Source organism: Coregonus lavaretus (genome assembly GCF_964263955.1).
Source record: "Coregonus lavaretus genome assembly, chromosome: 13".
NCBI lineage: Eukaryota > Metazoa > Chordata > Actinopteri > Salmoniformes > Salmonidae > Coregonus > Coregonus lavaretus.
Window position 1 is genome coordinate 42,798,543 of NC_140000.1, and position 25,590 is coordinate 42,824,132.

At 42.9% G+C, this 25,590-nt stretch overlaps 1 protein-coding gene across 1 annotated transcript in view; it reads right to left on the reverse strand.

Moving 5' to 3' along the window:
* Positions 1 to 227: 227 nt before the first annotated feature.
* The window catches only part of LOC311140716 (scm-like with four MBT domains protein 2), a 34,421-nt gene continuing 9,058 nt past the window's right edge, over positions 228 to 25,590 (reverse strand). Inside the window, 20 exon segments of the mRNA XM_084175901.1 lie at positions 228 to 1,699; positions 1,935 to 2,063; positions 2,270 to 2,542; positions 3,583 to 3,647; positions 3,650 to 3,742; positions 4,028 to 4,203; positions 4,385 to 4,494; positions 5,027 to 5,166; positions 6,051 to 6,118; positions 6,794 to 6,836; positions 6,921 to 7,034; positions 7,118 to 7,244; positions 7,851 to 8,081; positions 8,225 to 8,326; positions 9,369 to 9,466; positions 10,754 to 10,997; positions 13,287 to 13,375; positions 20,662 to 20,682; positions 22,025 to 22,265; positions 24,566 to 24,660. Of these exon segments, the coding sequence (XP_084032027.1) occupies positions 1,559 to 1,699; positions 1,935 to 2,063; positions 2,270 to 2,542; positions 3,583 to 3,647; positions 3,650 to 3,742; positions 4,028 to 4,203; positions 4,385 to 4,494; positions 5,027 to 5,166; positions 6,051 to 6,118; positions 6,794 to 6,836; positions 6,921 to 7,034; positions 7,118 to 7,244; positions 7,851 to 8,081; positions 8,225 to 8,326; positions 9,369 to 9,466; positions 10,754 to 10,997; positions 13,287 to 13,375; positions 20,662 to 20,682; positions 22,025 to 22,265; positions 24,566 to 24,660 (2,600 nt within the window). The 3' untranslated portion in view covers positions 228 to 1,558.

Sequence of the window (25,590 nt, forward strand, 5' to 3'; positions counted from 1 at the left end):
AAATGTATATTACATTAAGAACATGCTACAGTCTTGGAAATACAATAGGCTACTAGTCACTGCCTGTATGAAGAATCACAATGAAATCCAATCAGTAATGAAATGGTTATTACTACCTATGTACTTCATTCAGGCCTACCCTCCAGCGAGTTTATACATGGTAAAAAAAAAAAAAAACACCTTGATGAATTCTTAATCTATATAAAAACTGGAAAACAAAGCGTCACTACAAAATCAGTAGAAATTTATTTTCTTATCAACACTTATCAAAAATATCTGCACAGCATTTTGCATAGATGGATAACAAATATTTTACATGATTGTTAAAACAACTTATTAAAGTGAAAAGTCAAAAGAAAAGAGGGTTTTAGCTAATTCAGGACTTTGGTCACACTGTAGATACTATCAACAAACTATCTATTTCTAAGCAACAGACTATCTGTTGATAAGCAACTGCTTGCTAAGGTTAGGGTTAGGGTAAGGTTTAGAATAAGGGTTAGGGTAAGGGTTAGAGTTAGGGCTAGGGTTAAGTTTAGGGTTAGGATAATGGTAGGGGCTAGTAGATAGTCTGTAAAGCATCTACAGATGGACTATCCAATTAAAGTTTTACCAGGATATTTTACAAACTGTTAATGAGAAAATGCAGCAGACCTACTATTTCCCTATGTACACAAGAAAAAACAGATAATTTAATAACAGGACTAAATTCCTATTGACTGGAATAACTCATGAACATCCTTAAATACATATTTGAAACGAAAGCCTTGGACATTTCAATAGCCTATCAACTCTCTCTCTGAATATATTTTTCTTACATCCAAATAAGATATATTATATCTATTCAATAAGGAATACAATAAATATTGCAAATATATTATTGTAGGTTACTAACCAATTTTTGTTAATCAAATATATTAACCTAATTTACTTAAATATAACAATGAGAGAAAACATTGAACAAATATTTAATAACATTTGTTCATAACTTAAAAACACTGTCAGGGCCATCAGTCTCAAACAGCATGTCAAAAAAAGTAAAGATATTCCAAGAAAATAATCCTCAATTTCAAAATGTTCCAAGAACATAATCCTCAATTTCGATCAGTTTCTTCACAGATCTGTATTCCATATGGATTGACTCATATGTACTGTACTCAACTATCCACAGTTGACTGATCCTTCCACACAGTACTGTGGAAATCTGAACCTTCCAACCCATCTCTGCCCGCTGTCGCGGATGAGGATGAGGATGATGTCCTGAGCTCCGTATGTGGGTAGCTCCTCCTCTGCTTCCTCTGACGTCACTTCCTTCTCTATGTGACATCAGTAATCCACGGAAAAGTGGCTGGGTAATCCATGTCCAGAATTTCAGAATTCCTAAGCGACAGCATTACCAGTTTTTCCACTTTCCTCCCAGCCTTCCAGACCAGGTAATCCCAGACTTGGCATTTAGCCAAATCATCTCTCCTCCTCTTCCTCAGATGAAGGTGTACTGGGTGAGGCATCTCTAGACAGTCTGTGCCCTACAGGGTAAAGGTGCCAGGTGAGACGCCCAGGATCAGTTGGCGTACTGGGCATAGAAGGCCACCTTGACGCGCTCTATCTGGTGACACAGCTTGATGGCTGGACCCAGCTTCAGCTCCATACACTCCTGGACTGTGGGCAGGGTCAGCAACAACAACGCCTGGCCATCTATGTCCTGCAGAGAGAAAGAGAGAATACGATGTGAGTGAGTGAGTGAGTGAGTGAGTGAGAGAGAGACAGAGAGAGAGAGAGAGAGAGAGAGAGAGAGAGAGACGATGATGTTAATGATAATGTGAAGAGAGAATCTGTACATCAAACAAGAATGTGTGTTGTTTTGGGGACGTGTGTGTGTGTGTCTGCATGTATTTCGGAGTGTGTGCACTGTGTGAGCACTGTGTGTGTGTGTGTACCTGCTCCTGGAAGATCTTGGCGAGAGCAGCACAGTCAGTGGAGGTGATGAAGGTGACCACGTCGTCTACGGACCACTCCAGAGGGTTCCTCTCCAACACCAGCTGGCACTCCTCCTCACTACACTCCACCTGGAGGACCACAGGACACATGGCCAGAAAGATGAATCTACATACAGGGCCTTTATCGACTGAATATGACATCAGGACGTCATTCACTGACCATACCTGGGGCACCGGCCAACAGGGAGTCAAAGTACTCATTAAATACTAAATCACATCTTCATTAATGTGGGTCTGTGTATGTGTTTGTCTCTGCGTGTAGCATTCTATCTCACCTGCATCTCCTGTCTCTTGGGTGGGTGGTACTTGTTTCCCTGGTTATATGACAGGGACCGAGTGCTCCGCCTCCTGCTTTCAGGACCCTCATGGCTGCCCGAAGCTATGCCGGTATGGGTGGCCCTGCGTAGCGTCACGGCGCGCCGCGGCCGGCTGTTAGCCACCTCCACAGAGGAAGTGTCTGTGTGGTCCTCGCGCGGCTCAGAGCTGGTGCCTTCTTCACTGCCCGACTGCAACATAAGATCCTCTTCATCCTCGTCTTCATCACTGTCCTGTATGGAGTTATAGGGTCAATCTTAGTGCAGTGACAATCAAGTCCATTATAGAATAGAGAGAGACACGAAGAGGGAGAAAGAAAGAAAGAAAGACAAAGAAGAAAGAAAGAAAGAAAGAAAGAAGAGAAAGAAAGAAAGAAAGAAGAAAGAAGAAAGAAAGAAAGAAAGAAAGAGAAAGAAAGAAAGAAAGAAAGAAGAAAGAAAGAAAGAAAGAAAGAAAGAAAGAAGAAGAAAGAAAGAAAGAAAGAAAGAAAGAAAGAAAGAAAGAAAGAAAGAAAGAAAGAAGAGAAAGAAAGAAAGAAAGAAAGAAAGAAAGAAAGAAAGAAGAAAGAAAAGAAAGAAAGAAAGAAAGAAAGAAAGAAAGAAAGAAAGAAAGAAAGAAAGAAAGAAAGAAAGAAAGAAAGAAAGAAAGAAAGAAAGAAAGAAAGAAAGAAAGAAGAAGAAAGAAAGAAAGAAAGAAAGAAAGAAGAAAGAAAGAGAGAGAGAGAGAGAGAGAGAGATGAGAGAGAGAGAGAGAGAGAGAGAGAGAGAGAGAGAGAGAGAGAGAGAGAGAGAGAGAGAGAGAGAGAGAGAGAGAGAGAGAGAGAGAGAGAAAGATAAAGAGAGGGGGGAGGGAAACACAGATAGGAGATATGTATTTGTATTTATTATGGATCCCCATTAGCTGGGGTCCAGCAACATTATGGCAGTTCATACAATTTTAAAAACATTACAATACATTCACATATTTCACAACACACTGTGTGCCCTCAGGCCCCTACTCCACCACTACCACATATCTACAGTACAAAATCCATGTGTATGTGTGTGTATAGTGCATATGTTATTGTGTGTGTGTGTGCAGGAGTCTCCTACAGGAGACAGGAGACTGAGGGCACCAGCATTTACTCTTATACACATGAGAAAGAGAGACATGGAGAGAGCGACAGACAGACCGAAATAGAAAGAGAGAGAGACAGACTGAAATAGAAAGAGAGAGAGACAGACAGACAGACAGAGAAGCGAGAGAGAGAGAGCGAGAGAGAGATCTGTCAGACCTGTGGTGACCCTGCAGGAGTGTAGTCCACTGCAGACGAGCGTCGTTTCTTCTGGACAAAGATGCCTTCCTCTTCTTCCTGCGTCGTGTGGGTTTGGCCTCCAGACTCTCCTCTCCTCCAAACGGCTTAGACAGCTTCCTCTTCTTACCGTAGTAATATGCTGGGGACACAACACTCAATACAGTTCATATTGGCTCAATTCTCACGCAGGTTAGCTATTAATTTAAAGGGGGTTTTAATCAAACAAATGGATGTGTGTATTTTCGTGTGTGTATGTGTGTTTTTTGTGACAGACACACAAACTCACACTTGTAGAAAATTACTGTATTTGTTCGCGCACGCACACACCAACCTACAAACATATATGAAGTTGATCTTAGTTCCCATAAACAGAAACCCACACATAAACACACATGTACAGTAACCACACCCTACACACACTTACTGTATTTGGTCTTGGTCTGCATGGCGCAGTTCTCAGGGCACTTGTCTGTGACTTGGACAGGGCTGAAGAGGTTGGGACAGCACTGCAGCTTCATACACACTTTACGACAGAAGTCTGGGATCTGCTCTGCCAGACGCACGATCCGGATGGACGATCGATACGTCTTCCCTTTGTATCTAAGGAGCGAGAGTGAAACATCAGTGTCAGCTCAGGCCAATAGTATTATTCATACAGGACCTTGCACTCAGGATGTTTACGAGGAGCATGCATGTTCTGATGTGGCTTGTCTTGTGACTTTGTAAAATGGGTTCTAATGGTCATTCCAATCCTGGACGAGCTCCTCCAGGTGGGACTCACTTGGCTTTGAGGGTCTCCTCGTGGCAGTCCCAGTGCTGGTCCTCTACATCCTGTAGCTCCCTCAGGACACGCCCAGGCTTGTAGGCTGCATTGATCAGCATGCTCAGCACCTGCATGGGGACACACAGGAGAGAACTGTGGAAGCTGAACACCATACTGAACACACTTTCTTTAAGACATTTTTTCGCTCTAGTTTTCAAGTTAACGTGACACGAAAACTAGAGAACAACTCAAACCAGTAGAACACAAACACACGAACCTGCAAACACACTCAAATGAGCAAGGACACACACTCACACTAGGGGGTATCTAGGGAAATTAAAGGCTGTTTTTGCTGAGTTACTGCGTGTTTGTGTGTGTGTAAACAGAAATGACTGACAGTTCACATTCAACTGAAGCTGCTGCTGAGAGACTGCAGGTGGTTAACAAGACATTTCCCTCTCTCTCTCTCTCCCTCCCTCTCTCCCTCCCCTCTCCCTCTCTCCCTCACCTCTCCAGTCCTTTAATTAGGCATATGCCTCTCTACCTCCTCCAGAGTCTGTTGTTCGTTTTTTCGGATCCCTTAGGGCTCTGGTCAAAAGTAGTGCACGATGTACGGAATAGATTTGGGTGCAGCCAGTAGGTTGATGTACCTCTACCTACCTCTTTGAGGACCAGAGTGCATTTCCCCGGCCCTACAGCCTGTGGCAGCTCAGCGATGCGGCCCTTGTTCAGGTAAGGGCCAGAGAAACAGCGGTGGTTCACATAGATCCTGGAGCAGCAGTATCTCCCATTGGCTGAGCCTGGGGAGGAGAGAGAAGCATCATGGGACATCAGACAATCTGCCAATAACAGACAGATATAAGAACGTCAGGCAGCCTATCAAGTTTAATCTCTTGTTAGACTATATAGAAGTCCAATTAGTGAGAAATAAAATCAGCCCAATTCTGATTCAAGTTTTTACTAATTGGCCTTTTGACCAATCAAATCAGCGCTGAAAAATATGTGACGTAAAATAATCTGATATGATTGTTCAAAAGACCAATTAGTGGAACAAATATCAGAATTGGGCGGCCTGTGTAAAAGCAGCCTAACACTTACATTATGTATGACTTGTGTTATAAAACTCCACTGCACTGCCTTGTTAATGAGGCTTGTATAGAGGTGTGCTCTACATAACAATGCAGTGTGATTCCACACCTCAGTTTACACTTTGTTACTCATACACCTGTAATTGCACAGCTCCGGTTGAATAGTGATTAGACAAATTATAAATATATAGAATGGCATGGGGACTCTTATGGACACAACACTGATACACACACACACACACAATAAATAAACATAACATTGGCTGTGTAAAATGTTGAGAGGAGTATGTGCTAACAGAAGTGTAATATTGATTAAAATGTAGAGGTTTGTTAGAAAGCAACACTTTTCTGAGACAAGCTGTGAGGTACCAATCAGCAATTGTGAAGCGCAACTGTTAGACAGACGAATGTTGTTTGCTCATCAATAAGAATCTGCTTTGAAACAGGTGTGGCTAATGAACACAACCCAGGTACACACACACACACTCATTCTGTTTACAGGGCTTTTCCATGTTAATCATGATCATCATTAACTCTCATTTTCATCAATTGCTGTAAATAAATCATCTCATATTTGAATTATGAATCTTGTTTACCCGTATCCATGGCAACGGGCTCGCAGAGGTTGAGAGGGATTGTCTCCACGGGTTGGGGCGGAGCCAACCTACAGACAGAATGTCAATCAATCCATGAACCAATCAATCAAGTGAACAGCCAAGCCGTCCAATCACTCAATCAACAATACAGCTATTTAAGACCCTGTCAGCTTTAGCTTAGTGTGATACATGTCCTTCCCCAAACACTACTGAACCACAATGGAAAAGAATGAGGGATACTGATGAATGAGTCCCTTGGGGGAGAGATATGGTAAAAGAGGTTAGACGACAGGGGTTGACAAAGTGTTACTGAAAGCCTCATATGTTGTCTCTGAACGACCACATCCCTGATCCTTCAGAGCTACGTTTCCCAGCCGCTACTGAAACATGTCATTTGTCAATATAACAAATCTGTCCGCTGAAAAAAAGGCAATTTCCAAGTGAACAGCTAGCTACTGTTTCGGTGGAAAGGGTATGGTTTGAGAGAGGGGGGCCTTGAGGCTTTTTAAGGAATCTACTTGAGTGTGTTCTCCATCTAGGGTTTTCTATTGTAAAGTATAGGGCGTGCATTTCTGTGGGTGCTGAAATGGCTTGGCAATGCATTGATTTGTTTTTAGAGTGGAATAGCAATCTGTGTGATGGAACTGTTAAAGTGCTGGATGGGGATTTTCAAAAGGGAATGGAATAGTGAGAGTTTTAAATTGGAGTGGTTCTCTGTAGTTTTGGAGCATCAGCGAACTTACTGCTTCTCTGGTTGAACGACGGCTATCTTCTTCTGCTGCTGGCCTACAATCAACAGAAAATAATAGGGTTTGCACTGTGCACAGTGTGTGTGTGTATGTGTGAGAGAGAGAGATGAGGGATACATACAGACAGGCTTCAGTGGTGGAGTCAAGAGGTAGGCATTGGTCTCACACCATCCTACAGGAAAGATGTCCATGGACTCCACATCCACAATACACTCCAGGACGGACTTAGGCAGACCTGGAGAGGGACAAAAGAGCATGGGGTAAGACAGCTGTCCATGCACGCGCACGAACGCACGCACACACACACACACGTCTCACCTTCCAGTCTGAGCCACAGCAGGCGACCCCTGACCTGTGTGATCTGAGCCACACACACCTCGGCGGGCCTGACAGGGTTAACGGCCTCCAGCCACATGTCTTTAGCGAAGCCTCGGCTCTGCCACGCCTACAGACACAGACAGCCAATGGGATAAACAGTAGACATAACAATGGATCCTTCTGACAATTAAGAGGGAATGTTTGTGTTGTTTATGTATAATCATTAATTTAAAGGTGCAATATGCAGAAATCGCTCCACCATTTCCTTATGTGACAAAACAAGCAGTCATTGTGTACAGACTCATTGTACCATCTAAACCATTGTGGAAAATATTTTCCATAACCAAAAATATTGTATTTTCAGCTGTTTGAAGCTGGTGTACAAAACCTAAAGTAAAAGACGCAAAAACGAAAGTTAACGGGAAGCATATAGATAGTGCAGAAAACAGACCCAAGCATCTTAGACTTGCTTTCAATGAGAATGACAGATCTATGACTGACATTTATGTGAATTTGGTCAGGTCGCCCAAAAAGTGACATAATGCAGCTTTAAGGGGGGTGGGGACAGGGATGACAAGAGGGAGATAGATGGAAATGCAGGAAGAGGGGGGGGGGGTGGAGAGAAGGATGAGGACAGTGGGGAGAAGAGGCATTGAGAGAGGGAAGAGGAGCGGGATGGAGAGAGAAGGATGAGGCAAGGAATTGAAGGAGGAAGGAAGATAAAGTATCTTACGTCAGGGAAGCATGCGTCGGGGGCGGTCTCAGTCCCACTTTGTTTCAGGTAGTCTGCCCAATCAAAGTCCTGGCTCAAGTAGCCCCTGGGCCGCTCTAGACCAATCCCGTTCTTTAGACACCACTGGACGGGGAGGATGCCCGGCGACTCAGCATGGCACACCAGGGACAGGGGTGTGGCCTCTGGAGTGAGGTCATCCACTGTGACCTGGAAGTAGTGCTCATTGTAGACCTACAGAGAGAAGAGACAGAATGATGGGGGCGATATAACCATGGCTTCATTAACACATAGAAACACTTTTAAGGGTATGACTAGGTTTGTTTGGTGGGGTTAGATACAGTTGACTAAGGTTTGAGATGGTCAGGTAGGCTCACCTGTGTGACAGATACAGGGCAGATGTGGAACGGCTCCAATGGCGACACCATCTCCAGCTTCATCCCCGTCCTGAAGGAGTGTTTGATCAGGTCTGCATGGTCCTGAAACAACCGAGTCACAGTGTAAAACACACACGTTATAATGGTCATTGCAAACAGGCTTTGTTAACAAACACTAAAGCAGTGGGGTTAGGCTATATAATGAAAATCATATTACTTTTTCATTACTTACTAGCCTGCTCAACTGCTCAAATATGCTCTGAGTTAGATCAAATAATGCCTATGCGAGTCTAACTAATTGTCTGTGACAGGTGTATTTGACCTATAGAGACAAATATAGCTAGCTAGTATGGCCCTTTAAAACCCACTGCCATGGAGGCGTGAGGCAATCAGACAGGTCCAGCCAGATCACTGTAGTCTGTATGACAGGTACACACCCAGACTTAAGAGGGGCGTGGGAAAGACAGCAGCTTATCACTACACACCCACCATAAACACACACACCATAAACACACACACACACACTATAAACACACCCACACACACAGATAGGAGCGGAGGTGTCTGAGCCATGTAGCATAAAGATTTTACATTGACATTTTAGTCATTTAGCAGACGTTCTTATCCAGAGCAACTTGCATTCATCTTAAGATGGCTAGCTGAGACAACAACATATCCCAATCGTAGTAAGTACATTTTCCCTCAACAATGTGGCTATCAGCAAATTCAGCGCTATTAGGAAAAGACAAGTGCATCTTTTTTTTTTTGCCACGGGATTTATTTATGATACTCGGAAGATGGGCAGGGACTCCGCTGTCCTGACATTAGGGAGACGCTTGTTCCACCATTGGGGTGCCAGGACAGAGAATAGCTTTGACTGGGCTGAGTGGAATCTGATAACATGATATTGTCTGTTAAATGACTGATTGGAACTCAGGGGTTTGACTACATTGATTAAGTGAGTATTGGATTTGTGTAACTGTTTAACCACCAGCCCCACATGGCCTGATAGCACACACAGTAAGAATGGTCATGGGAACTGATGAACCTGCACACCTGAGCAGGCAAGAGTACTCAGGAAGTGGGTTGTGTGTAGAAGCACTTCCTGTGTCACAGGGCTACTTCCTGTGTGGCTGACCCTCACCTTAAACACCTCCAGGGGAAGTGGGTTCTGCTGGGCCTCGCTCCGCGCTGCCTCCAGGGCCTCCTGCCACTCGAGGGCGCTCTTCAGGCCACGCAACTCTGAGACAAGAGAGAGAGATGTCAGAGTATAACTCTCAAACTCAGCATCAAATGAAAGACCTTACAAATCTCTCCCAACTGTATATTTAAAAGGGATAGTGCAATATTTTGTCTATCAAGCCCTTTTTCTACTTGGCATGCTAGCTGTACCTGTAGACCTCTAGTCATTGTGCTAATGCTAGTTAGCAATGGCTCACGAAACTACCTTTCGCTTCCTTCAAACTGCATGCAGACATAGAAATGGTATCCATGACTTCATCTGACTCTGGGTTAGTAGAAAAAGGGCTTCATTGCCAACATCTCACACTATCCCTTTGAGCAAACCTCTCCCAGTGCTTCCCAAATGTTTATTTTTTTAATCAGATGTCATTTAAAGGAATAAGTCTTACAACCACATGACCCTCCCCTTCCCTCCTCCTCCCACTCTCTACAAACTGGCTTAACTGGTCCTCTGTAGCTCAATTGGTAGAGCATGGCGGTTGTAACACCAGGGTAGTGGGTTCGATCCCCGGGACCACCCATACATAAAAATGTATGCACACATGACTGTAAGTCGCTTTGGATAAAAGCATCTGCTAAATGGCATATTATATTATATTAACTGAAACCTGGGACTGGAGACACTCATATGGATTTCTATTGATCATTTGCAAGATCATTTGCAATAATTTGGAGAGGAGATTTCTAAAGTTATGTAGAGTTGTACATTTTCCATTTTGTGTTCCAACAGTCGACCAGTATATGTATGTCTGAAGGAAAAATATTATGTGTGTCATTGCAAGTGTGAGTGTGTTGCTATGATTGTGACATTGCGTGTGTTGTGTTCTGTGGAAAGGCAAAGGCGTTTTTTGATACAAAGTCATCAGTTCTGTAGAAGTTGAAACTGAAAGATCTACATCTCGAATATGAACCGAAGCCAAGTTGAGTCATTCAGAGAGAGAGAGAGAGAGAGAGAGAGAGAGAGAGAGAGAGAGACTTCATAAGGGGGTTTATGATATTGAACAGAGAGAAGGGAAACTCCCAGCTGTTCTGAATGGCGTAAAACATAGTCATAAAAACGTATGGGTGTAACATTGATCCTCACTAGATCAAGGCCACCATTTTATCCTAATCTATGGCTCTCATGGGATATGATTCATAAGTATCCCCTTAATAAACCGTAAGTCCAATAGAGTTGGAGAGTCCTGGAATGTTGCAGGTTTTCATTTCAGCCCAGCACTAACACTAACACAGCTGAATGTGACCCAGAGCCCCTCACTCCATGCAGTTATGACCCCGCCCCCTTACCTGCTGGGGGCTCCAGTGACAGGCGGTTCTCCTGAGCCCAGCCCAGTGGGCGGAGCCTCACGTCGAGGTAGAACAGCCAGGTGTCGTGGGCGTCGTCTTGGAGACCCACATGGCGCAGGCGGAGCCTCCCGCCGATGTTCTGGGCGACGCGGGCGGCCCAGTAGAGGGAAGGGTCAGTGAGGTCCCGTACCTCCATCACCGAACCCTCCAGAATCAGATCCACTGTGTTCTTCCCCCTCAGAGGCTGGAGAGAAGGATGTGGAGAGGGAGAGGGAGGGGGAGGGGGAGGGGGAGAGAAAAAGGGAATCGATGGAAAGAATTCAAATCTGTGTGTACAGTGCCTTCAGAAAGTATTTACACCCCTTGACTTTTTGTTGTGTTGTAGCCTGAATTTAAAATAGATGGTGTCCCCCAGGGCTCAGTTCTAGGCCCTCTCCTCCTCTCTCTATACACCAAGTCACTGGGCTCTGTCATATCCTCACACGGTCCCTCTTATCATTGCTATGTGGATGACACTCAACTACTTTTCTCCTTCCCCCCTTCTGACACTTCTGACACTCCATGGTGTCCCCCTCCCAGAGTGCAAAGAACCTTGGCGTGACCCTGGACAACACCCGTCGTTCTCTGCAAACATCAAAGCAGTGACTCGCTCCTGCAGGTTCATGCTCTACAACATCCATAGAGTACTACCCTACCTCACACATGAAGAGCTGCAGGTCCTAATCCAGGCACTTGTCATCTCCCGTCTGGACTACTGCAACTCACTGTTGGCTGGGCTCCCCGCTTGTACCATCAAACCCCTGCAAGTTATCCAGAATGCTGCAGCCCCCTTGGTTTTCAACCTTCCCAAATTCTCCTATGTCACCCCGCTCCTCTGTACACTCCACTGGCTTCCAGTCGAAGCTCGCATTCACTACAAGACCATGGTGCTTGCCTACGGAGCAGCAAGAGGAACTACCCCTCCCTACCTTCAGGCTATGCTCAAACCCTACACCCCAACCCACATAGCCATCTTAAGATGAATGCAGTAACTGTAAGTCGCTCTGGATAAGAGTGTCTGCTAAATGACTAAATTGTAAATGTAAAATGTGTCACTGGCCTACACACAATACCCCATAATGTCAAAGTGAAATTATGTTTTTAGATTTTTTTCAACAAATTAATAAAAAATGATAAGCTGAAATGTCTTGTCAATAAGCTTTCAACCCCTTTGTAAAAAAAGAAAAAAGAAGTAGACATTGAATATCCCTTTGAGCATGGTGAAGTTATTAATTACGCTTTGGATGGTGTATCAATACACCCAGTCACTACAAAGATACAGGCGTCCTTCCTAACTCAGTTGCAGGAGAGGAAGGAAACCGCTCAGCGAGGCCAATGGTGACTTTAAAACAGTTACAGAGATTAATGGCTGTGATAGGAGAAAACTGAGGATCGATCAACAACATTGTAGTTACTCCACAATACTAACCTAAATGACAGAGCGAAAAGAAGGAAGCCTGTACAGAATAAAAAATATTCCAAAACATGCATCCTGTTTGCAATAAGGCACTAAAGTAAAACTGCATCAAATGTGGCAAAGAAATTAACTATATGTCCTGAATACAAAGCATTATATTTAGGGCAAATCCAACACATCATGGAGTACCACTCTTCAAAATTTCAAGCATGGTGGTGGCTGCATCATGTTATGGGTAAGCTTGTCATCGGCAAGGGAGTTTTCTTTTTTTGATAAAAAGAAACGGAATAGAGATAAGCACAGGCAAGATTCTAGAGAGATCCTAGAGGAAAACCTGGTTCAGTCTACGTTCCAACAGACACTGGGAGACAAATTCACCTTTCAGCAGGACAATAACCTAAAACACAAGGCCAAATATACACTGGAGTTTCTTACCAAGACGACATTGAATGTTCCTGATTGGCCCAGTTACAGTTTTGACTTAAATCGGCTTGAAAATCTATGGCAACCCTTCAAAGTGGCTGTCTAGCAATGATCAACAAAATACATTTTTTTAAAGAATAATGTGCAACATTTGTACAATCCAGGTGTGCAAAGCTCTTAGAGACTTACCCAGAAAGACTCATAGCTGTAATTGCTGCCAAAGGTGATTCTAACATGTATTGACTCAGGGGTGTGAATACTTATGTGAATGAGATATTTCTGTATTTAATTTTCAATACAATTGCAAACATTTCTAAAAACATGTTTTCACTTAGTCATTATGGGGCATTGTGTGTAGATGGGTGAGAGCAAGCATTTTGAATTTAGGCTGTAAGACAACACAATATGGAATAAGTGAAGGGGTATAAATACTTTCTGAAGGCACTGTATGTGTGATTTCCCCTCTTTGAGAGGGAACTGGTATTATCTGGGGTGAAACCTCAGCTCAACATACAGAGCTCAACAGATTAGCTAAAGCTCTAAATGTGTTTATGGTTAATACAAGGGTGTCACCTACACATACACTGTCTCATTATCTCTCTCCCTCGTTCTCTGTCTCGTACTCAGTCACACGCGCACTGAGACAGTACTCACCCCTTCCAGTAGGTTTGCTGGTGCGGTCCGTGAGCCAGTCAAGTCCTGGATGAGAAAATCTGTCCAGTCACTGTACTTCTCTTTGATGGCTACAAGACAGAACAGAGAGAGAGATAGATGGTCAAATAGACTGTGCATGCAAAACCCTACATGACTATTAGCACCAGGCTAAGCAGTGAACAACAGTGGAAAACAGTTAGCTACAGAGCACTGCAGTATAGAGCAGTCCACATAAACAGGTGTTTAGAGAGATACAATGGGAGTATGGTAGAATAAGGCAGGCATGAACGAACACATGCATCACCCTCTCCAGAGCCATTTAAACAGCTGGTTCCTGCTAATTTGCATAGGACATGTTTGTTTACTCCACTTTCTGTTTCCCACAGTGCAACAGTAGTGATGTATAATTCATGGTGCATCGTGGGTCTTGATTTGACTTTGACTCCACGCTGACTAGTGACTTCCCACAGGCATACACAGGTCTACCAAAGACAGTACAGTAAGAAGATAGGCAGAAAGTGCTTCTCCAATAGAAATCCCCCGAACACACTTGTAGGCGATGTCATGGCGACGTTGGCTAGCTAAGCTCATGCATAGAAACATGTCATGGGGTTTAACGGTCGTCTCGCACCGAACTGCGCATGTGCAGGCCGTCAAATCAAACGCACTCCTTCGATATAAAGTTGTTTTCCACTAAAATGTAAACGTTTCAGTTTGTCAATTTCACAAGGTTGGAGTAATACCATGTTCAACTACTTAAAGACATTGGCTCGAATCTAGGTTGTGCTTTTAGTTTTCATGAAAATTAACAACTATGCAGGGGTGTCAAACTCAATCAGCACAAGGGCCATATTGAAAGAAACTGCCATTTGGCGTGCAGCACGTTGGCAGTGCTTGCTGTGACTTGTAGTGCAGCGCATCGCGGGCTCTATGTAAGCGGGCCAAAATGAATTGACAACCCAAGTCATTGCGCAGGCCTTGTGTTTGACACATGAGAACTAAGGAATCATTTTTCACTTCTCTCATTGACTTCTCAAACCCCCAAAACCGGCCTAGTCTGCTTGGTCTGTTTCACAATTGTTCCCGGAAGTATCGCGATGTTTAGAAACTCTGTGGTTCTACTAAGTCACACACACACACATCTCTCTCAAGCAAAACTAGAGTAATCTATTTTTAAATGACAAATTATTCAGCCCTCTCCAAAGACATCTAATACTGGCAGGTTTACAGTCACTGATTGGACGCAAAGATTCAGAGAATATCTGACTCAATGGGGCAAGGTGAGATGAGTCACCGTAGAATGACTAGTGGCCAGCAGTAGCCTATATCATGGAGGATTACACTGCTATCTGTTATTAAGCCAAGCCACACTTAGAAAACAAATAGAATAATTAATTCCTATGGGAGAGAACAGAGGTATTTTTCCCTCATTTTATATTCTCTCATTAGTATATTCTTCTGAAGCCAGATGAGACAGATTTAGAGAAACAGTCAATTAATTTTCCTACAAACAAATCTGTCTCGGGACATGGCCGATCCCTTTTTCCATACATGGTGCAAATACAGTTACAAATAATGTCTCTCTGCCCCAGTACATCTCTCCACCAGCCCTGGTTAATAATAGTGTTTTTTCCTGTCAGAATATTTTCTTTCCACACACACACACACACACACACGGTGCTCCTGATGATCTCCGGTGTGCAGAAATAGATAAACTATTTTTACAGATCCTGCTAGATTAGTCATCAAGCCATTTAGAATAGGCCACAGAGCAGAACGCAGGCTGCTCCTTTGGCATCTGAACTTCAGCCCCTCCCCCTCTCTCCCTCCCTCCTTTTTCTGTTCTACCTCCTCGGCTCCCTCCGGTCCAGAGTGTAGTTACAGTACTAGTTTGCATGTAAATAATAATAATAATAATAATAAAAAAAATATATATATCTTGCCCATCCTCCAGGCGATAGACTGAGGCAAATCCTGACTTCCACAAAACAATAACTGCATAATTTACTTTGAAGAGAACCCCCTCTCCCCTTTTCCATCTTTCGTCTTCTCCCCTCCCCCAATCCTCTCCTCTCTTTTCTCTCTCCTCTCCTTGCTTTTGCTATACTTGGAGACATCCAAACAAATATCCACCATACAAAAAAATATCTGATTTGCATATCCAACAACAAGACATTGTGTAAACAGACAGTGAAGGCTAATTCAAAAGCTTATTTAAGATAATCAAAGTGATTATTAAAAATAACAAGTCTGGCCTGTATCATGTCAGGGAGGGATGTTTTTATCTGTGATCACAGCAGTACAGCAGATTCTAATCAGGGCTAATGGGACCAAATTAGACTATTTATTCTCAGTCTCACTCACAGTGCTTATCTAGTCATTATTATTACAGTGGCATAGTAAACCACTCTATCTACTAAGTCTCCAGGGGATCCTGTAAGACTGAATTAATAGTATAACCATAGACCATATATCAGGGTTTAATATCTAGTGTAACAATCTAATAATTTACTGCTAGTACATAAGTACCCCATTGTTTAACCAGGTGGGTTGTTGACAACAAACTACCTTCTAGAAAAAAAGCCAAAACATGCAGGAGAATGTAATTCATAGTCAGAAATGTAGCTCAATAGTCACTGAATAACAGCCAACAGGACAGACAGACACCTCTCTGTTCTGATAGGCTAAATCATGTGTAGGTGTTTTACGACGGGGGAGACGCACTAGCTTGTGATGATGTTAACCATTAACGTAAAGCCATGTTGATGAGAAGTCAGGAGTGAATAAGAGACGGGCATAAAATATGAATTAACTCAGAGACGTGTTTACAGTAAGTGCGGTGAATTTACTGCCCCCAGGACATAAGGGGTTTAGAGTGTGTATGAGGAGTGTGTGTGTGTGTGTGTAGGTGGGGTGGGGCGTTTGTAAATTGCTACTATAATGACACGCTTGGCTAAACCTAATAGCACCTGGCTAGGTAGAGAAAAAGACTGCCCTCTAAAAGACTGCCCTCTAAAAGACTGTCTCACACTAAATACATCCAGCACTAGTTATATAATCATTATGAAAATGGAGACAAGCAAATGAGATTGGGAGATGGGACTACACCCATCCACACCATACTACACACACACACACACACACACACACACACACAGCAAATACAAAGCTGTTGCAAATCAGGTGGTGGAGATGGGAGGATGGGTAATTTGGGTATCAAATCAGTCCTGGCCTGCTCTTTCTGAGTGCCTTGTGTTAACTTGGCTCGTCTTTGACCAGGATGATGCGTGTGTGTAGTCCTTCCTGCCAACTAAGGATTAACTCATGCACTATTAAGGACAGAGGCAGGTCACACACACACACACACACACACACACACACACACACACACACACACACACACACACACAGCTGTGAGCCTGAGCCCCATCTCAGAGCCTCATCTCTAGCAGGTCCTGGCAGTAAGGAGTGAGTGTGGCGAATGCATTATGCAAATGACCTCTGTGGGGTTCTGAGAGCAGCGCTGTTATCACATGACTAAACTTGTGACACCCTCAAACCTCCTGACACAAACACACACAGGAACGCAAACAAACATAAAAGATACACACACACACACACACAGGGCTTGCATATGCAGCCAAATATTTTGCTGTGCGAAATTGGATTTTAAAAAAAGCGTAACAATATTTCGCTGCAACCCTGCTCAAACAAGACAGGCTGAAGCCCTGCCCCCTGTCACTCAACAGGCAGGCAGCACATAGACAGCTCCTCCACGCTGTGCCTGTTTCTCTCAGCATGCACTCAACAGATTGTTCCAAAACAACAACGATGCTGCTTTCCACATTGCTTCTAAATATGAATCCACATGTTCTCTATTATAATAATAGTTTGTGAATCTTGCTCTTTGCAAAACGCCAGTTAGTTAGTCTAAGGAAACTGGCATGTGCCTAAAGCTCATCGTTAATGCCTATTCTAAACTCTTTGTCTAAATATAACTATGCATCTATTCAAACGCTATTAGGGTACCCTGGGAAACACTGACCAGCACTTTGGTTCCTACCCTGTCATAAATCCTACCTAATTTGTTGTCATGCCAAACACCAACCATAGAATTAGAATAATCATTGTTTCATTTCTATGATTCCAACAGTTCACCAAAGTGTTTTAATCTACACTGAACAAGAAGCCAGATGGGGAGGTCCTGGGCTGGCATGGTTACACGTGGTCTGCGGTTGTGAGGCCTGTTGGACGTACTGCCAAATTCTCTAAAAACGACGTTGGAGGTGGCTTATGGTAGCGAAATGAACATTAAATTCTATGGCAACAGCTCTGGTGGACATTCCTGCAGTCAGCATGCCAATTGCATTCTCCCTCAAAACTTGAGACATCTGTGGCATTGTGTTGTGTAACAAAACTGCACATTTTAGAGTGGTGTGCCTAACTTCACCAGTGCTACCAATAAAACATGTAAACGGAGAGCCCTGCACACACACACACACACAAACACTGGTAATTCTGGAGTAGGAATCCTGGTGAATTCTGAGAATGTGTTGTAGAATGTGCCGAGCAGGCAGAGTGTCAGCCATGTCTAGACAAGCTAAGATCCTAGGCTGAGACACCTGCTGTCTAGTGGAAAACCGTCTGAGAGAGTTTCATGTTCGTAATACACACTGGTGGAACAGGAAGATGATATGCACATCCTAAACTTGAGTATACCGGTGCTAGGATAAAAAAATGATGAGTCATTCTTGAATTGCGATGGTAAATGCTGTTCCTTGACTTTGGCACCATGCAAAAACAATTTTAAATGACAAAAACATGACAAATAATACATTTTCTGTTTTATTTAACTGTTACTTATTAAGAAAACATTTGTTTATTAGGTACACCACCCCGTTCACGAAAATGGTTCGCTCCTAGACAGTGAGTCACGTGGCCGTGGCTTGCTATATAAAGTAGACAGACAGCCATCGAGGCATTCAGTTACTGTTCGATTGAACGTTAGAATGGGAATAACTAGTGACCTAAGCGACTTTGAGCATGGTATGAACGTCTGTGCCAGGCGCACCAGTTCTAGCATCTCAGAAACGGCCGGCCTCTTGGGCTTTTCACGCATGACTGTGTCTAAGGTTTACCGAGAATGGTGCAACAAACAAAAAACATCCAGTCAGCGGCAGTCCTGTAGGCATCAGCTCGCTGATGAGAGAGGTCGAAGGAGAACGGCAAGAATCGTGCAAAATAACAGGTGGGACATAAACAGGAAAATAACGGCGCAGTACAATAGTGGTGTGCAGAATGGAATGCACAACTCGTCGGTCCTTGTCACAGATGGGCTATTGCAGCAGATCACACCGGGTTCTACTCCTATCAGCTAAAAACAATAAGAAGCAGCTCCAGTGGGCACGCAATCCCGGTTCCTGTTTCGTCATGCTGATGGCAGGATTTGGCGTAAGCAGCATGAGTAAATGTAAAGATACCTTAATAGAAAATGACTCAAGTAAAAGTGTAAGTCACCCAGTAAAATCCTACTTGAGTAAAAGTCTAAAAGTATTTGGTTTTAAAAATACTTAAGTATCAAAAGTAAATGTAATTGCTAAAATATATACTAAGTAAAAGTATAAATCATTTTAAATTCCATATTTTAAGCAAACCAGACTGCACCATTTTCTTGTTTTTATTTATTAACAGATAACACTCATTTACAAAACGAAGCATGTGTTTAGTGAGTCCGCCAGATAAGAGGCAGTAGGGATGACCAAGGATGTTCTCTTGAATTAGACAATTTTTCCTGTCCTGCTAAGCATTCAAAATGTAACGAGTACTTTTGGGTGGCAGGGAAAATGTATGGAGTAAAAAGTACATAATTATCTTTATAAATGTATTAATGTAAAAGTAAAAGTTGTCAAAAATATAAATAGCAAAGTACAGATACTAAAAGAAAACTACTTAAGTAGTACTTTCAAGTATTTTTACTTAAGTACTTTACACCACTGACACACACACACATCGATGTTCTAAAGTTATATTCTGGACTCTGCCCCCCTCATGTCTCTCCTCTCCAGTTGACAGAGCCTATAAACAACAGTGAGACTGACTACCACAGAATGTGTGTATGTAGGTCCTTTATACTGCAACACATATATTTGTATGCATTGTAGAAACTACTGGGGGCTAGCAAATTGGCTTGTCCCACTGGTGATGTGTAGAGGTGTAGTGACATGGTGTGGAGATAGGCTTATCGATCTATTGTTTTGAATAATTAACAAAAGTATTTAATATATTGTATAGATCAACAAAACAAGGAAGGCTATTAAAATACATTCTTTTTAAAAAACTAGTATAATGTGTGTCCATCAGTTTTATGTCATTGGTGTTACCACCTTGAAAATCACTGATTACAAGGACCTTGAGCATTCTCTCCAGTGGCAAACTGTTATCGGGGGAGGGGTCTATATTAAATAAACGTATTAGTATATCACACCCTGTTAGTATGTCATACATTTGAGGATTCCATTAATAATTTGGTGTCTAAATCCAAAGTGTCACTTGGTGTTAGTCAATTTAAAATGAAAGGAAATAACATGAGCAAAATGATGAATCATATCACTGTAAATAATTTTTAAAGGATTGATGACCTTAGATTTGAGAATTTGTGGCCTCCATTTCCAAAAATCCTAATTGACCTAAAATTTATATTTGATGTTACCAAAATGTCATGCCCAAATGCCACCGTAATTCAAGAACCACACTAATAATATAATATGCCATTTAGCAGACTCTTTTATCCAAAGCGACTTACAGTCATGTGTGCATACATTTTTACGTATGGGTGGTCCCGGGGATTGAACCCACTACCCTGGCGTTACAAGCGCCATGCTCTACCAATTGAGCTACAGAGGACCACAGATAGAAATGAGGCCAGCACACTTCTAACATCTATCCCTCCAAAATAATAGGTGGTGGAGAGGTGCAGGAATGGGGAAATACAGAGGGCAATGCAGAAAGACGTGGGGGGTATAAGAGTCAAACAAACTCTGAGGCAACTTCCTGTAAGCTGACAGGAAGGAGGAAAAGGAAGCACACATGCAATGCTGAGAAGGTTAGTGATTTGCAGAATCCTTGGGACGTCCCTACCCTAAACCCTAACCCTAACCCCTACCCTACCCATAACCTTAACCAAAATCCTACCTAACCCTAATAACCGTTTTTAATGTCAACTTCAATGGGGTGACTTCAGAGTTGGACATCCCAAGGATCCCATTTACAAATGTTTTGCTGAGAAGAAACATTGGTCCATGTTAGCAGTTAACAGCTAGCTAGAGCCAGCAGGCAGGCAGGCGAGTTAGTCAGGAAGACTGATAGGGCTGCTTACCTTTTCTTAGGTAAACGTTATCTGAGAAACAGAAAGAAATAAAGGTAACTGTAACATAGAAACACACACACACACACACACACACACACACACACACACGCATACAACGCATACACTCACTTTGCTTGGCATGATGCAAGAGGCTTGATGACAAATAGCAATGAAGGGGAAGATCACTGTAATTTGATCAATTATCACATTAAGGAGAAAACATGAAGAGGAAAGGTTGTCTAAATGTAACCTTATATTACTTTCCCAGCTTAGTGAAACATACTACAGCCTTCCACTCCCCACCTGTTCCTCCTCTGCAAATACATTAGGTCTACCAGCCCTATTCACTAAGCCGTATACAGTAGCTAGCAAACACATATACACTCACACCAACAGTCTGTGTCCACCTCTCATGCAAACCCTTATTATAGACAAACCAATAAACACAACATCTCAAATCTAAACGAGTGTGTGTGTGTGTGTGTGTGTGTGTGTGTGTGTGTGTGTGTGTGTGTGTGTGTGTGTGTGCCATGGCGTGTGTTAACTACCCAGTCCCTTGGGTGTCATCTAACCCACTAAACATGCACGGTTATTAGAGTCCATTTCATAGCCATTCAGTCCCCTCACCCCATCAGGTCTCTGCCAACACAGAGATACTCTCTGTTTCTCTTGTGGCCACTCATACTCCAGTGTATGTGTTAAAATATCAATTAAAGCTACATAAAAATCTAGCACATTTTATCCCCCACTGCTGCAGTTTCTATAGGCCCTTTATATATTTTTACACTGTCCTAATTTTCCACCGAAGTGAGATTTGCCACCAGGTAAAGATTGCGGTGTGAAAATAAAGTCAATTAGAAGCAAATGCAGCTATAGTCTCCTTGAAAACAAAAAATGCTCCCAAAAATCACCATCAATAAATCTGTTATGGAGGGTGAGTCATGTGCGGATGAGATGATCCGGTGTGAAAATGCCTTTTCTAGAAAGACCGCTGAAAGGAGGATTGGATGCTAAATTATAGATGGCATTTATTTTTGACAAGCTTTGGAAGGGGTGAAAGAGAAGGATCGGGGGGTGGAAGGGAGAAAGTCATGCTAGTTCTATTGGGGTCTCTACAAGCTACAGGTGTTTTATTATACTATGAGGTCAAGTAAAGTCCAGCTACAGGTGTGTGTTCAGTATAATTCCTCAAGTATCAAAAATGAGCAATAAAGCCACAGATGAAAAGGGTGTGTTTATTGTAAAACGCAAATGTAAAGGTGTGTGTGATCAAATATCAACTCACAGCTCCAGGTGTGTGTGTGTGTGTGTGTGTGTGTGTGTGTGTGTGTGTGTGTGTGTGTGCATGCGAGTTCCCAGGTGGTGCCCCTACCTTCAGGGGGTTGGAGGGTCTTGTTGTTCTGGGAGCACCAGCCTACTGGGTGGAGTTCGGCGGTCATGACATCACACCAGAAGTCGGCCTTGCGGTCATCTCCGTAGCCACTGAAGCGCAGCAGCAGCAGCTGGCCGCAGGTGGTGACGATGGTGGCCACCCAGTAGGTGTCTGGGCTGCTCTTATTGGCCACCTCCAGCTTCATCCCCGGCTGGAAGCTGCTCTGTAGGCTGATGTCCACCTGCGAGGACCAATCAGAGAGCGCCACGTCACACAAGAGCCCGCCCTCACTTACACTGATAGGTGAGCTTGATTATAATAGGCTTGCACTTAATAGGTAAATCAAGTGCATTGGGCAAGATAAAGCAGATCTGTACATTGACGTTCTAAAGTGAATGACATCACAGGTCTACATGAAAAATGAGGGACGTCTGACTGGCTCGCTGAGCCATGATTGACAGAGTAAAACACAGGTTGGCCACAGGTAATGAACAGGTATGACACAGGGGATTTCTAAAAGCTCCCCACCCACACTATCTGTTTATGAATATGTTTGTTCACAAGTGTCAAGGGTTCTTTGAAGTTCCACTGATCTTTCAACCACTTTGAATATTCTAAACAATCTGGCCTTTCCGGACAGTGACTCACAGAGAGAACATGAGAGATAGAGCACATAACTAAAATGGCTAGTGTACCAGGAAATTGATAATGTAATGTGTTTCAACCATAGCCACATGCTGCACTCACACTAACACATATCTAAAACACACACTGCCTGTGTTACTGGAAAAAGCCAACATCTTAGAACTAAAAACAATGCAAATGGCCTCATGAAAGAGAGCTACCCCACAAAGAATCACTGTTTCAATTCGCACTAGGTCTGTTGAGAGCATGAGAGATATTTCACTATTTCACAGAATCACATTTTCAGGGGAAATCATGCTCTTTTTCCTGTGACTCATTCCACTTACCAACAAAACTCCCATTCAAATATGATCATCTATGACGTGTCCAACTGGGCAATCACATCAGCGCACGCCTCATGGACTTCAGTTCACACACAGAGCTTGAGCCCGCTTAAACTGACATCTATGAAATCAGTCAACGTCATTAAACCCACTGAAAGTGATGTCTACTACCAAACTGTATGCTCCTTTCTTTCTGCTACATTATGTAGGATTACTTATATATTGCCTTTTCCCATAGTCCCCTGCAGCTGTGTGGCTGTGTGGCAGGCCTCCTGAAGAACAGCTGTCTATCAGGCTTCACTACTACTACTGGTAGTCTGACACTACAACAGGCAAGACTGGGAAGTACTGTAACATTTAAGGCAGGGGTATTCAACTCTTACCCTACGAGGTCCAGAGCCTGCTGCTTTTCTGTTCTACCTGATCATTAATTGCACCCACCTGGTGTCCCAGGTCTAAATCAGTCCCTTATTAGAGGGGAAACAATGGGAAAAGGCAGTGTCACTGGCTTCGACATCTAGAGTTGAGTTTGAGGGATATAAGGTATAGGTGCCTTTTTCCACCTTTTCACAACTTTCATTGAGCCTGAGTCATAATCTCTGAGTAATTGTGTGGGTTGGGTTCAGGCCAGCTGTTTTGGTGTGGGTTGGATTCAATGGAATCAATGCTAAATGGAATTTACGTGTGTATGATGCCAAAATACACATGCATTGTGTACAGCGCATTCGGAAAGTATTCAGACCCCTTCCCTTTTTCCACATTTTGTTATGTTACAGCCTTATTCTAAAATTGATTAAATAAAAACAATTCCTCATTGATCTACACACAACACCCCTTAATGACAAAGCGAAATCAGATTTTTAGAAATGGTTGCAAATGTATTAAAAAACAGAAATATCTTATTTGCATAAGTATTCAGACCTTTTGCTATGAGACTCGAAATTGAGCTCAGGTGCATCCTGTTTCCATTAATCATCCTTGAGTTGTTTCTATAACTTGATTGGAGTCCACCTGTGGTAAATTCAACTGATTGGACATGATTTGGAAAGGCACACACATTGTCTATATAAGTTCCCACAGTTGACAGTGAATGTCAGAGCAAAAACCAAGCAATGAGGTTGAAGGAATTGTCCTCAGAGCTCCGAGACAGGATTGTGTCGAGGCACAGATCTGGGAAAGGGTACCAAAAAATCTTTGTGTAGATTGATGAGGGGAAATTTTTTTTAAAAATCGATTTTAGAATAAGGCTGTAACGTAACAAAATGTGGAAAAAGTCAAGGGGTCTGAATACTTTCCGAATGCACAGACGCAACAATGAGAGAACAGGGTATGTCATCTCTGGTATGCGAGTCTCCGTCAACAGCAGTGACTGAATATGTGACTGTATTTGAGTGTGGTCTTCAGCAGGTAAGCCTAAGCCTAACTACACTGTGTTTAACATCATTAGCTAAAGTACATTCTCACTCAAACACATGTTTAAAAGGATTTGCATGAATGCCACTCATTCAATAACAGTATTTACAAGATGTTGTGAGGGTTATGGAAATGTAAAGAACGTGTGTTTTTCACTCACATGTTTAAAAGCGGTGTGGGGTGCAGCGGTCGCCCCCGTCTCCTCTAGGTACTCCTCCCAATTAAAGTCTGCCTCTTCCTCCATGGAGTCTGCGTCTGATTGGAAGAAAGCACTGTCAGTCATTTTGACTGCCACCAACCCAGTCACAATTACACTGACATGACAAAACATAAAAATCACCATACAAAAACAACCATAACAGCATCACACTCAATAATGACATGTTTTATTTAATTAAATAGCAGAAACAAATCATTCAGTCGACATTCATACCGGTTTTAGACTAGGGGGATATCGTCTATATGAATGCAGCTGCCACTGTATTGAAGCCATTGGACGCAGTTTATCATAGCGGTTTATCATAATTTATTGCAGGCGATAGGTTCAATACACGTCTGCATTCTGTATCAAAGTTCGGGCCGCACTGTGAACCCGAATGAATACATAAAAATTAAAACTAGCCCTATAGGCTTTGAGAGGTCCCGTGTGACTCAGTTGGTAGAGCATGGCGCTTGCAACGCCAGGGTTGTGGGTTCGATTCCCACGGGGAACCAGTACGGGGAAAAAAGTATGAAAATGTATGCCTCTTCAGTAAATCTGAGCGGAACATTATTTTTCAGTCTATTCCGTTCAAACAACTAGAGCCTATGCGCACATTGTAATCAAAATTATAATCTTAATTGCTGCATTTAAAACGGTCCTTTTGTGAGGCGCCGCTGGGAGCTAGTTCTGTACGATGGCGAGTGGTGGGGGTCGATAAAACCAGAATTGGGGGATCCTCCATTGTTTAAATCTCCAGTTTGGGAACATTTTGGCTTCCCAGTAGATTACAACGGCGACGGACAGAGAGTTGTGGATAAAACGTTTACAGTATGTCGCCAATGCTCAACGAGAATAGCCTATGCAGCTGCCAACATCTTAAATATGTTGACACATACGCTGACGTCACCCCAGTATACTGGAGCAAGACGGAAACGCAAAGAAACACAACATCGTTTCACCTCTGCATTCAAGCATTCCTTGGC